The sequence below is a fragment of the Anser cygnoides genome, chromosome 5 (genome assembly GCF_040182565.1).
Source record: "Anser cygnoides isolate HZ-2024a breed goose chromosome 5, Taihu_goose_T2T_genome, whole genome shotgun sequence".
Lineage (NCBI taxonomy): Eukaryota > Metazoa > Chordata > Aves > Anseriformes > Anatidae > Anser > Anser cygnoides.
Genome location: NC_089877.1, coordinates 17,334,293 through 17,345,783, shown reverse-complemented (window position 1 = coordinate 17,345,783; position 11,491 = coordinate 17,334,293). Strand labels below are relative to the sequence as shown.

Below are 11,491 nucleotides of genomic sequence, written 5' to 3'. Positions count from 1 at the left end.
ACCAGGACCTCATCTGTGTATCAAACGCTGTCACGTGCTCTCATCCTGTTCCTCTGCTTTGTGAATTGGGAATAGGAGGAATAACTCCTTCCCTACCTTGTGTCGTCAATAAAACATTGACCTTAGTCCTCAGTACCACCGCTGGCATTAGTTACCACATCTTTGGAGCAGCCTGCACAGAGGAGCCAAGGGTGGAACGATCCACCTCGATTTACCTGCTGCATGAGGATATCCTCCGGGTATGAGCAGGAACATCTTGGAAAGGTTCGTTGTGGAGCAGGTATTTTTGCTTGCCGTAAATTTTACTGCAAAGTGAGAAAATGATGAGATGGGACAAAACAAGCAAAATGTTTTGGGGAAACATCCAGGCAGTTGTAGGTGCTTTGCTGGGGTTTTGAAGCTCTAGTGCTTTAGTACGTTTGCCTGGTTTGCATTAATGCTGTTTTAAAATGCAGGAGGGGGAGCTTGTAGCAAACAGTGCCTTCCTGAGCTACCTCATGAGAGATTATGCACATTTTCCTGTAAGCACGATAAATATAACTTTTGACTGTAATGGTGTAAGAATAGGAGGTTCAGTGCCTCTTTAAAACTCATGCGGCTGCTTAGTCAGTACTAGGCGCCCCCGCTGCCCCCCCTTTCGCTGCCCAGTAAGTTTGTTGCAATATGGGTGTGACTTTTGATGGAGCTCCCCCTCCCTGTTATGTCATTACTCCAGTTCCTTTGAATCAGAATAAAAAGTGCAGCAAACTTCAGACTCATTGACTGCAGGCTTAACAAGCGCCGGGGCTTTTCTTCTCTCCGCAGCTTGCAAGGATCTCTGTTTTTTGCAAAACAATTCTGAGAAAACAATGGCCAGCTTCTACGTATGGGTAACTTTTGGATTATGTTTGCTGAAGCTTTGTCTAACAGAGACACGTAAGTTTTGTATGAATGAAAACGTTTTCAATTGTTAATAAGTTTATGCTTCAGACAGCAACAACTCTTCTGCAATATAGCTAAAAGCTTCCTTGCATCTATCTTTGTATAAAGTGTTATTATTTATGGGAGTTATCAGAGATGCTTTAGAACAGTAACTGCAGCTGTGCTGCTCTGTACAATCGCAGAAAGCTCTGTATTGCTTGTAAAGGGCAATTCCAGATCCATAAAAAGTGAGTTGTAGAGCGTTAAAGTTTAAACTAAGAACAGAGGTACACGAGGGAATTTAGAATAGCTGTGGTATAGCTCGGTTCGACAACGTGACTGCTGTTACATACTTAGTTCACTCTCCTAGCTCTGTTTTAGACTGGGGTGAGGGGGAACCCCCTCCCCAGCATACAACTGTATTCTTGAGTTCAGAGGGGCTGAACTAACAGCTAATGCAGACTGCATTTGGACACAGCCTTGCTGAACAGAAACAAAACTGCAGTGATCTGTGTGACTGATATTTGGAGAGCTTTTATGCCAGGCATGCCTGTTTCTGACTTAAGGTTTCCTCGGGGTTGACTGGTGAGACTTTGGAACAAAGGGGGATAGAAGTGCCTGCAAAATTTTGTTGGTTATCAGTTAGCTTTCTGTAGCTTGGTTGTCTGCTTCAAATATTTGCATTTAAAAATGAAACATTCATGTAGAGAAAAAATAATAATTGTATGTCCAAAATGACAAAGTGCTCTGGAAATTTGACATGGTGCAGGCTCACCCATGTCTGAGGGAAATGGCCATGCTTTTAACAGACTCTCATTGTGACAGCAACAGCCTTGAGGCATTTTGTGGTTAGGGGTAACAATTATCCTTCTACATTATTTTTCCACTCATCAGTTCCAGGAGTCTAGCAAAGTACATTTTTCATTGCCATTGTCACCCAAGGGCTCTGTGTGTGTGTACGGTACATACATATCCCATTTGCCTGAGCAGCAGTGGATACTTCTGTAATGGTTGCAGCGCGGCTGGGCTGTGGATGGGTGTGTCAGAGTGAACAGTTCCCGGCGCATCTGGGATAGCTGGAGAGCCCTCATTGCTTTCTTCCTAAAATTGTCTACCTATTGTACCAAAATATTCTTGTTAAAATCAGGTATATAGATAAAGTCCTTAGAGAAAGTACATGAAAGATATCCGACGTGTTTAAAACTTTGACTTACTCCAGGTCTTTATGCTGTAGAAGGATTATAATGATTTGGTTACTGCCTGCTCAACTGATTTCTCCTTTTATGAGCTGCCAGGAGTGTCCTAAAGAGGCAGGGTTTGTAGTGACTCTGGAAGTAATGTATTTTTGCAGTGAGACATAGAAGAAAACCCTACTACTTCAGCATAGTTACAAGAAGTATGTCAGACTTCACATATGCCCCACGGGGAAGTTTCTTTAATGGCTTAGCAAGGTATTAGATTATAGCTACAATATATTTTAGTTGGTATGCGGTACATTCCAGCATGACTTTGTAGTCAGAAATGACTTCAAAATGGCAGTTGATGGTGGTTTTATTTTTTTTTTTGAAACCAGTGACTTTGCTGTGTGCATCACAGAACACTGGCCGCTGATGTTGGATTGTACTTTGTTGGAAGACCAAATTCAGATCTGTTCCTGGATTCTGATTCTGTTAGTACTGATTATGGCAAAAATGAAAACTTCCCGGAGTTGCTGTTAATGTGATTGCTAAAGAAAAGATGAGATACAGAGAGCTGTTGAAAAACTGATTCATCCTGAGTTCTGTGTTGCTGTGACCATTCTGTCACTGATAATTGAGCGAGGTGTACTCATGGTATTGATGTGACTTTTGTTGTCTGCGGAGTCTGAGCCACATTTCAAATCCCAGGAGGATATGGAGGTTGACATCTTGGTTAATGATGATTCTGGAGAGATTTTTCCCTGTGGACATTATGTACTTGTAAAAATATTTCTCTCAAAGTTTTCCTTGATTAACACAAAGTGACTCATGGAATTTTGACCCCCAAACTGAAAAAAACTAGAATAGAATTAGGAGTAAAGACGGAATGAAAAGAGGAAGAATGAGTCCGCCAGTGGGAGGGAGAGGCTTATGTATCAGCACTGGAGAGGTGGCCAGAGTCTCAGGACAAGGCAGGGCTCTGAGGAAGGGCTACTACAGCTATCAGTCAGTCACAAACAAAGGGACCTTCCTGCCTCTTAGCTTACATATGTCACGTAAATTTGTAAGTAAAGTAGTTTGAAGAAGCTCTTTGTGCTAGGTTGTGGTTTTTTTTGTTTTGTTTTGTTTGTTTGTTTGTTTTCTTTTTTTCACTTAGTCCTTACAGTGTGTGTCTTGGCTGTTCTCCCAAAGCTGCAAAGAAACTACACTTTATTAAAGTTCACTTGGACTTCCATCACTTGTTAATGGAAAGGTTATATATTTGTCCTTGAACAGCTTACACACACAGACACAGGCAACAAACCATAGCAGAGGATTGTCTTGCAGTCTTTGGAGAAACGTTTGTTGCATCTTTAGTCACCGGTATTCACCACAATGCAGAACCTTTACCTTGAAAACAGGAAGAGAAAGGCTTAATGAAGGAAGATAGCATCACAGAAGTGAGGAAGAACTTCTCAAACTAAATGCTTTTAAAACCACTGGTAGCTCTAGCCAATATCAAATGAAATGTTCTCCCACACCTGGTGTGTCTTTTTTTCCAGAACTGTTCCTGTGACTTTTATAGGCCAGGATTTGAAGAGAGTACTAATACTGTGGTTATTTATCTAGCACCTAAACAGCATGAGGTTCTACTGCAGCAAGAATGTGCCAGTAGGATGAGATGCCCTGAGATGCTGATAGACAAGTATAAACATCAGAGAAAATGAGCATGAGCTCATGACTGCAAAAATACTTTACCCTGTAGAGAAGATGGGCTCTCAAGAACCTCATGAAGGGGTTAAAAAAATGCTTTCATTAATGGACAATTGCAAAAACATTTCAAATGAAAGAATATATGGAAGAGAGCTGGAAAATATAGTAAAGAAAAATGAAGATCTCAAAGCAATGTTTGGTTGTGTGGCAAGAAGCACAGTGGATTGTAGGAAAAAACTAACACAGCATGAAGTCTCAAAGAATTTTAAGTTAGAGAAGAAACCTGAAAAGTATCCAAGCAAGAAACTAGCATAAACCTCTACGCAGTTTTCAAGTAATTTGGGAACCAACTGCTAGGAGCAGGTAAAAATAAGAAATGAGGAATAAAAAAAGCTTGCAGCAGCAATCAAGTTAATGTGTAACAGGAATGGAGTCTGTAGATATGTGAAAAGTTAGAAGAATAAAAGCTGCACTTCTGACATGGCAGAGGAAAAAGAAGAGGTGAAAACTGTGGGATATATGTTAATTAAACAGCAAAGGGCAAACAATACAAGATGGCAATGTTCTTGCCAAAGAAGAGATGGTATTCATAGGGAGCGGCTAGCAGCAGTAGGTAAGTTTGAAAATAGGTTGCTAAGAGACACTGATTTTAAGGAGCAATTAGATAAAGGCAGATTAGATGTCCTTTAAAGGACATTTTGGGTATTGGTGATCATGCTACTGGGTCGGAAGATGGAGTCTAAGACATCTGGTAACTGTGTTTTTTCTTTGATAAAAGGTTAATTTTAGTTCTGAATGTAGATGACTGGTAGCAGAATACATTGTAGAGAAGCAGGGGAAAAAATGATGTAGTGCTCTTTATATGAACAGAGGAAAACTGTGCCCAAGAACTTAGACGTTTTGGGAAATTCCAGAGATGCTGTAACAAGATTTCCCCACTTGCTTTCTGGTCTTCTTGCCTGATTTCTGTTCTGACATTAACAGACAGGTGTTTGAAAATGCGGTTAGGGCAGAGGAAGGCAATTCTCAATTTCATATAACACAGATTGCATTATTTACAAAAACATTGATTTTTCTTTAAAAGGGAATCCTATGCAAGAGAGCTAGGGAGTGTTTTCTGGTGAACTGTTCCCTAAAATTGCTTTTCCTAGGACCAAGTCTGAATGTACGTGGTTACCTCACAGAGAGGATAATTGTGAAACTAACATGACCAACTGCAGTTGTCTTGCCTACTTTGAAAAGAATACAACGCTGTACTGGAATAATTCATGGTGTTCAAAATACATGATATTTTAGTATCAGCTGATAACCAAGAGCATGTTTTAATCACATTTCACTTTTTGGCACTAAACAGAATTCTTAGACTACAGAATCTCATTATTCCAGTTAAAGGCGAGTAAAGTGAGAGAAGCAAGACAGAGGTTAGAATTGTCACCAATACCTCTGTGCTAAATATGTCATGGTTGATTGCGAGTGAAACCACACCTACAGCCTACTTATATTTTGCCTTTACCCATAAGGCTTTTTATGGTATATCTGGTGGTTTGGACCATTCTCTGTGGGCTATCAACAACTGGCAGGGAGAAGCCAGTTTGGAGCAGCTGCTCGCCATCTTCCAGATTGTGCCAGAAGTTCATCAGCAGTTACAATGCTGTTGTCTATCATTCCCAGGGAGGTAATAATCATTTCAAAGCCAGGCTTATGGCCATCAGACGCTGTAATTATCAGTGACCATTATGGCTGCTGTTAATACTGGTGGCAGAGAAGATTGTTTCAGCCCTGAATGTTTATCAACTTCCTCCCCGTGAAATCACAGGCCTCTCTATGGCAGCATCAGCAGTAATATCAGTAGCAGCTGGCGGTGATTTTCTTTCCTCGCCGTGGCTGCCAGGGCCCACCCCACCCAAGGCATGCTGGAGAAGCTCGGCGCATGGATGAGTCTGCAGGCAGTCATGTGAAACAGCAACCGGCGGAGTAGAGAGGGGTTTTCCTCCGAGAGTCCTGTCAGTCAGACTGAAAGTTCAGCTAATTGCGATTTAAAGTTCAAGCCTCTGCAACTGTTTGCTGCCTAAAGAAATCTGCTGTCATTTTTGGAGTCTGTGCATACGATTAGGCATGTAATTGAACTCCCTTTTGTGTGCACTGGATCTGGGACTTTCCAGTTCCTCTACATGACAACACTGGCTGTGTTTTATAACACAGCAATCTTAATTCAGTACAATAACCTTCAACCCTCATATAGCAAAATAGGAAAAAAAAAATTGAAGAATAATCTAGCAATTACTAGCAGGGAAGCTCAAACAACCACACCAATTCAAAGTAAAAATAACAAAGAAGACCTGAATTTTACTTACATTTGCAGTTTGAGAAATATATTGATTTGCTTTTTTTTCTTTCTTTCCTTCCATTGATGACGGAACTAGATTCAGTAGCTGGAAGCTCTAACTGACTGTGTTGTGCCTTTGCCCATCCCCTGCCTGCACCCCCTGCCCCCCCCCCAAAAAAAAAAAAAAAAGAAAACCTCAGACATGCAGCAGCTGTGGTAAAACTTCCGTCTCTGTCTCTGCTAATGATCCTGTTCCAGCAGCAACGTGAGATGGTTGTAAAAGAGCGTGCCAGGGTACAGGCAGGCAGCTGGCAGGGCAGAGGGCATTAACCAGTGATCATCAGCCATACAGCTATATACAGCTAATGTCTGTTTTAGTAAGTACCTGCTTTTGTAAATAAGAACATATAATACTTAAAAATCTGCTGTGACATAGCTTTTGTTGATTACAGATGTCTCACCATGGCAGCGAGTTATCAAGGCCCACAGTGAAACAGGTTCTCAGAAGTATATTTCCCTAGGGGGCTTTTTTATTGTTATTTTTGTTAATGTATAGGTGTCTGTAAAGCAGCAGGGTGTGGTGTGTGTGGGTAGATGTGATGAATGGCTTCTCGCAGCCTTCCCATGCAGAAGCGAGAGGTTAACTGGCGCTCAGCACGTGGTCCCTGGCCAGCCAGGCCCCCATGGGCAGATGCGAGCAAGCTCGGTCGGGCAGCAAGCAGGCTGGCAGCCAGGTCGGGCTCTGAAAGTTGAGCACCGGCCCCAGGCTGGCAGCCACTCAGAGAATGCCTCTTGCTGCCGGGGAGGCACATCAGCTCGGGACTGGTATCACACCTACAACCGCAGTGCGACTCAGGAGTTTTCAAAGGGCAGGCAGAGCCTGCCCGCCCACCCCAAATGGGCCAAGCGAGCTGGCAACTGCTCCTTCTACAGCATGCGAACCTAGTAGTTTAGGAGTGCCTTAGGACTTGTGGTGGTGGCAGCAATTAGTCATTTACCTACCCTCTGCCATCTTGCCATCTTCCCCTGCTGGGGAGCGTGGAGGCGAGGCGGCGATGCAGAGCGGCTGTGCGAGTGGCAGCCAGGTCTCCTGGCTCCAACCGAGAGCTCCGGGGGAAGCTTCTGTGCAGGGAACGCTAAACAGTTAACTGGGAAGCTTCAAGGAAAAGTAGTTTTTGCCAATTATAAAGAAACATGATTCATTAATAATGAAGAAACTGAGGGTGAGGCCTGAGCTCATTTCACGGTTTGCTTATACTTGCTTCCCTGTTCTTCCTCCTCCTGCTTGATTAGGCGTCCTCCATTAATATCCTTTCCCTTTTCCATTGTTTTCTCAGCCGTGTAAGTGTAGAGAAAAAGCCTTTTTTTGCTAGAGTCCCTAGATTTATAAATGTTTTTGTCGTTGTTGTTGTTCTCTGTTCCTGAATATTGCTTATGCACAAATTTGACATATAGGAATATTTAAAACACAGAAATTAAATAACATGTATTCTGTTCAAGTCAAGTCTTCATTCACGTCGTCATTCTCCAGTAGCAGTCCCACTAAAATCAGATTTTAATCAACTTTTTTATTCATTGCTCTGACAGTTCTAACCTGTTTACTTGTGTGTATGCTGTTCATACACACATGGAAGACTGGCAGCTGTTTTCACTGCAATAGCATTTGGTTTCTGTTAGACCACAGCAGACACAAGATATAGTTTTCTTAATGAAAAAAAAAAAAAAAAAAAAAAAGTTGTATTCAGGATTGGTCTATTTCTGATAAGGGATGTTTGAAGCAGTTTGGCAAATGAGAACTGATCTAAATCTTTCATCCTACTGTCAAACTGAACACCTATTTTGGTTCAAGAACTTTAAAATTGATTTAATAATTAATTGAAGAATGATGTCTTAAATCTAGTCATGTTTCTTTCCTGGTTGAAGCAAAACTTCCGAGTAATAACTAACATTTATCTTCTTGAGATTATGGGGTATTTATACATAAGGGCTTGATACTCTGGGAAAGATGAGTGCAAAGAGATACAAAACAACCCAGCAAGAGGAGGAGCTAAGAACAGACCCAGTGTCTTTAACCTGAGGCTGGGCGACCTGCCCATGATGCCAGAAGGCCACTTAACCAGAAGGCTGCAGGTCCAGAGACGTTTAACTGTCACTGTGTGGCAACCAGCTGTCTCCAGTTGGTAGCCAGGTGTATCTTGGATATGTTCACATCTTCTTTTGAACTTTTTCTGTTTCTCCCACCTACTTTCCATTTTCACCATTAATCCACCTCCATCTCTTTGCGACATTTGGCTGAAGCAATCCGATAAATTTTGGCTCCTGTCAGCCTGTGTCTGTGATAGAAGGTTAAATCCATTTAATCCAGTAAAACTTCTATTCATCAGCTTAGTCATTCTCAGGCAAAATGAAACATGGAGACCAAGATCTTCCAAGAGGCAGGCCTCAGAGAAGACTCAAGCAAGCAGAAAATTCTCTTGTTCATGTTTTTACGATTTCTTTTTATTTCAGCCTTCTCTGCTAGCAAGTCTGACTTGCTGTCATTGAGTTCAGCATGAGGCTAATAGGGCAGGGGCATCCACTGACTTCAGAAGAGTGGTAACAACAAATTATCACTTATTTTGCAATAGCAAGAGTCACTTTGCCTTCTTGGGAGGAGAAAAAGCACAAAACTCTTCTAGCACAGAAAATAAAAATGTTTTGCTTGAAATATTGAGCTCTAAACTCTTAAACTCCTCTTTTCCAGAACATAACCAATTCATTTTATAGCCTATAGAGAATAGATACTTGGTGGTTTCAGTTCATAACTGAATGGCACAGCTAAGGCATAGACTGGCAGCCATCAAATTCACAGTTCTTGTATGTAAAGCAGTAACAGGCAGACAATGTGAGCATGTGAGACACCTTCCCATGGTGGCTGACTGGGGAGAAGTTTCTTTCCTGCTTTCGTGGCTTGCCTCAGAAAGCCCTGAATCCATTTGTTCACTGTTGTGGTGTAAAATGTTGCAGAGCTTTTATCAGACTGTGTATGATGACTTTTGTGTCTCCTGATATTTCCATTAGATCAGTCCCATTCATTCATTTTTTTTTTCTATGGCTGTATTTCCTGGCTGCTTGCTGGATAGGAAATGATCATGGCAGTTCTGCTTTATTTTCTCCTTCTCCTTGGCCTGCCAAGTCTCACACATTATCTAGTAATGATACAGTTGGTGTTCATCCTGAATAGAGCCAGCATTAACTGGCTTTTAAGACAGTGAAACAATCTTATGCCATCATGGAAGGGTAACGTCAGCACAGTTATTCATTTTTTTTTGGAGAAAATACAGGCATAAGTGTTAGACAGCGTTTTCTGTCTGTGTGGGTCCATGTGAACAAGAGAAAAGCATGATCATCCAGTTCTCCAGAAGGTGGCATATCCTGAGACTTGGAGACTATTGAGATCAGTGACGGCATCCAAATTTGTTTCCTGTTAACCCTTTGCTGAGATTATATTTTTGTCTCAGCAGTTCATATAATAAGTTTGTGTTTCTGGACTTTGAGATCCTTTTTTTCTTTAGATCTTTGACATTTCCTAGGGACACCTGTTCCTATACATGCCAATGGGGCCCAACACTACGGTAAATTAGAAAAGAGTACATAATATGTTACTCACAGACCAATGCAAGACTGGTAAAATGTTGGTAAACTGGTAAAACTCCTTAGCAACTTTTCTTTGCTGAGCAAAAAAGGAAAAGTCCAAAAACCTCTCTATTTGACTAGGTTACCCTTCAAATTAAAATAGAGGCAACGTTATTTTCTTCAGTTGCTTCTTTGTTGTCACAATCCTATTTAGACATATAGCACAGCTACAGCATTGAAAGTCTTGGGCCCAGCAAGGGTTATATGCCTATAAGAGTATATATAACCTGTAAAAGTGTTTGCTGATAACATCTACTTAATGTTACAAAACTACATCTTCAAAGCTTCAGGGGGGCATTAGTAACACAATGCAGTGCTTTCTTAACATATGCTACAACACCTTAGACATTTGAACTGGACATCAAGATGCCTAAGTACTCCTTCTGTTTGTCATTTGCTGGATTGTTTCTGGCTCTGTAAAAGAGGAACCTGAATTCTTCTTGAAAGAGAACCTGAACGCTTACACTTTCTCAATGTATTACGTTAGAAACAGGTGGAGTCTCTGATGAAATTTAGTTCTGTGTAGTCATTCTTTTTCTTGCATTACATGCAGTTCACATACATGTTACAACATTTGGTCTAGAGGGGGTAGCTCTCTCATCTGATGCATTTTATCAATACAATCAGTACAGCTGGAATCAGGCTTAAATGTGTTTAAATTACCAGAGAACTTGAAGTTTCAAGTTTGAGTATATTGTTATTCAACAGAATAAAGATAACCTCAGCTAGTGAGAAACAAGTGAACTGACAAATATGTGGAGAGTGGAAAATAAAAGCTAGCGCTTTTTTTTTTTTTTTTTGTAGGCTTTTGGAAGTCAGTGATTTTACCCCCACATTACAAGTAGGCAAACTGAGAGAAAGCAAGTAAGTTACCCAGCAATACAGCTGGAATTAAAACATTTTCTCCTAAGTCCCAATGTTGTGCTTCATCAACAAGACAAGTGTTCTTTTGCTTGAATTTCAGAAAGCAGCTATGATTTCATATACAAGGCTATTTCAGCTGAAGTAAGCATTTTTATTATTCATACAAAAAAAAAAAAAGTCCTTGTGCAAAAGTTCTTCTACTGATGCAGAAGTTTACAAGAGTACAGGGGACTGGAACATTTTCTGGAAAGCTGGCATCTTAAAAACAGGAAACTCCTCAGTTACTGACCGTTTAGTAATCTGAGCCTGGCTATGCAATCCTCACTGCAGTTGAACAATCGATGTGAGAAAATGCTCCTGCCTGTGTTACGTTATGAGCAAGAGCTAAGTGTTTTTCTAATTTATGAAGCACCCGACTTTATAACCCATTGTTTGCAGACCTGCAATGAGTTTATTAACAGTACCAGTCAGACACTTTACTGACTTTATTACTGATACTCAGTGTTCAGGTCATATCACTTTATCAGCACACATCACAATCATATTGCTGTTGGCTCACAGGAAATTCAGGTGTGGGAACTGCAAGACAACATATTAACACCGTTTTTTTTTTCCACCAAGAAAACCCTGTCACAATACAAATATGGCCACAGTTATAGCTATAGCAACATGTTCATGTCCTAATGTAAGACTGTCTTTTGCTTTTCGGTTTACTGGATTGGTACCTTAAACTTATTGCTAAGCACCCAATATCTCCCATCCTTTCAGAAAAAAAAAATAGTTTTAAGACTCAGCTGAATTAGCAGTATGTCAGGAAATGGTATAGTAAGGTGTGCCTAAGAGACTTTTGCACTAT

At 40.9% G+C, this 11,491-nt stretch overlaps 1 protein-coding gene and 1 long non-coding RNA gene across 21 annotated transcripts in view; one reads left to right on the top strand and one right to left on the bottom strand.

The window, feature by feature from the left end:
* Nucleotides 1-658: 658 nt before the first annotated feature.
* The window catches only part of CD44 (CD44 molecule (IN blood group)), a 64,741-nt gene continuing 53,908 nt past the window's right edge, over nucleotides 659-11,491 (top strand). For 6 of the 20 annotated variants that reach the window (XM_066997115.1, XM_066997118.1, XM_066997116.1 and 3 more), the window contains exon 1: nucleotides 662-915. In XM_066997115.1, the coding sequence (XP_066853216.1) occupies nucleotides 849-915 (67 nt within the window). In that variant the 5' untranslated portion in view covers nucleotides 662-848. Of the gene's footprint in view, nucleotides 916-11,491 lie in introns of all 20 variants that reach the window. The other 14 variants (XM_066997109.1, XM_066997108.1, XM_066997110.1 and 11 more) reach the window with 8 other exon arrangements.
* Nucleotides 2,434-6,423, bottom strand: LOC125182183 (uncharacterized). The gene is made up of 2 exons (XR_007161351.2): nucleotides 6,125-6,423; nucleotides 2,434-3,467 (listed from the first exon to the last, which is right to left on the bottom strand). It is a non-coding gene; the product is annotated as an uncharacterized lncRNA (long non-coding RNA).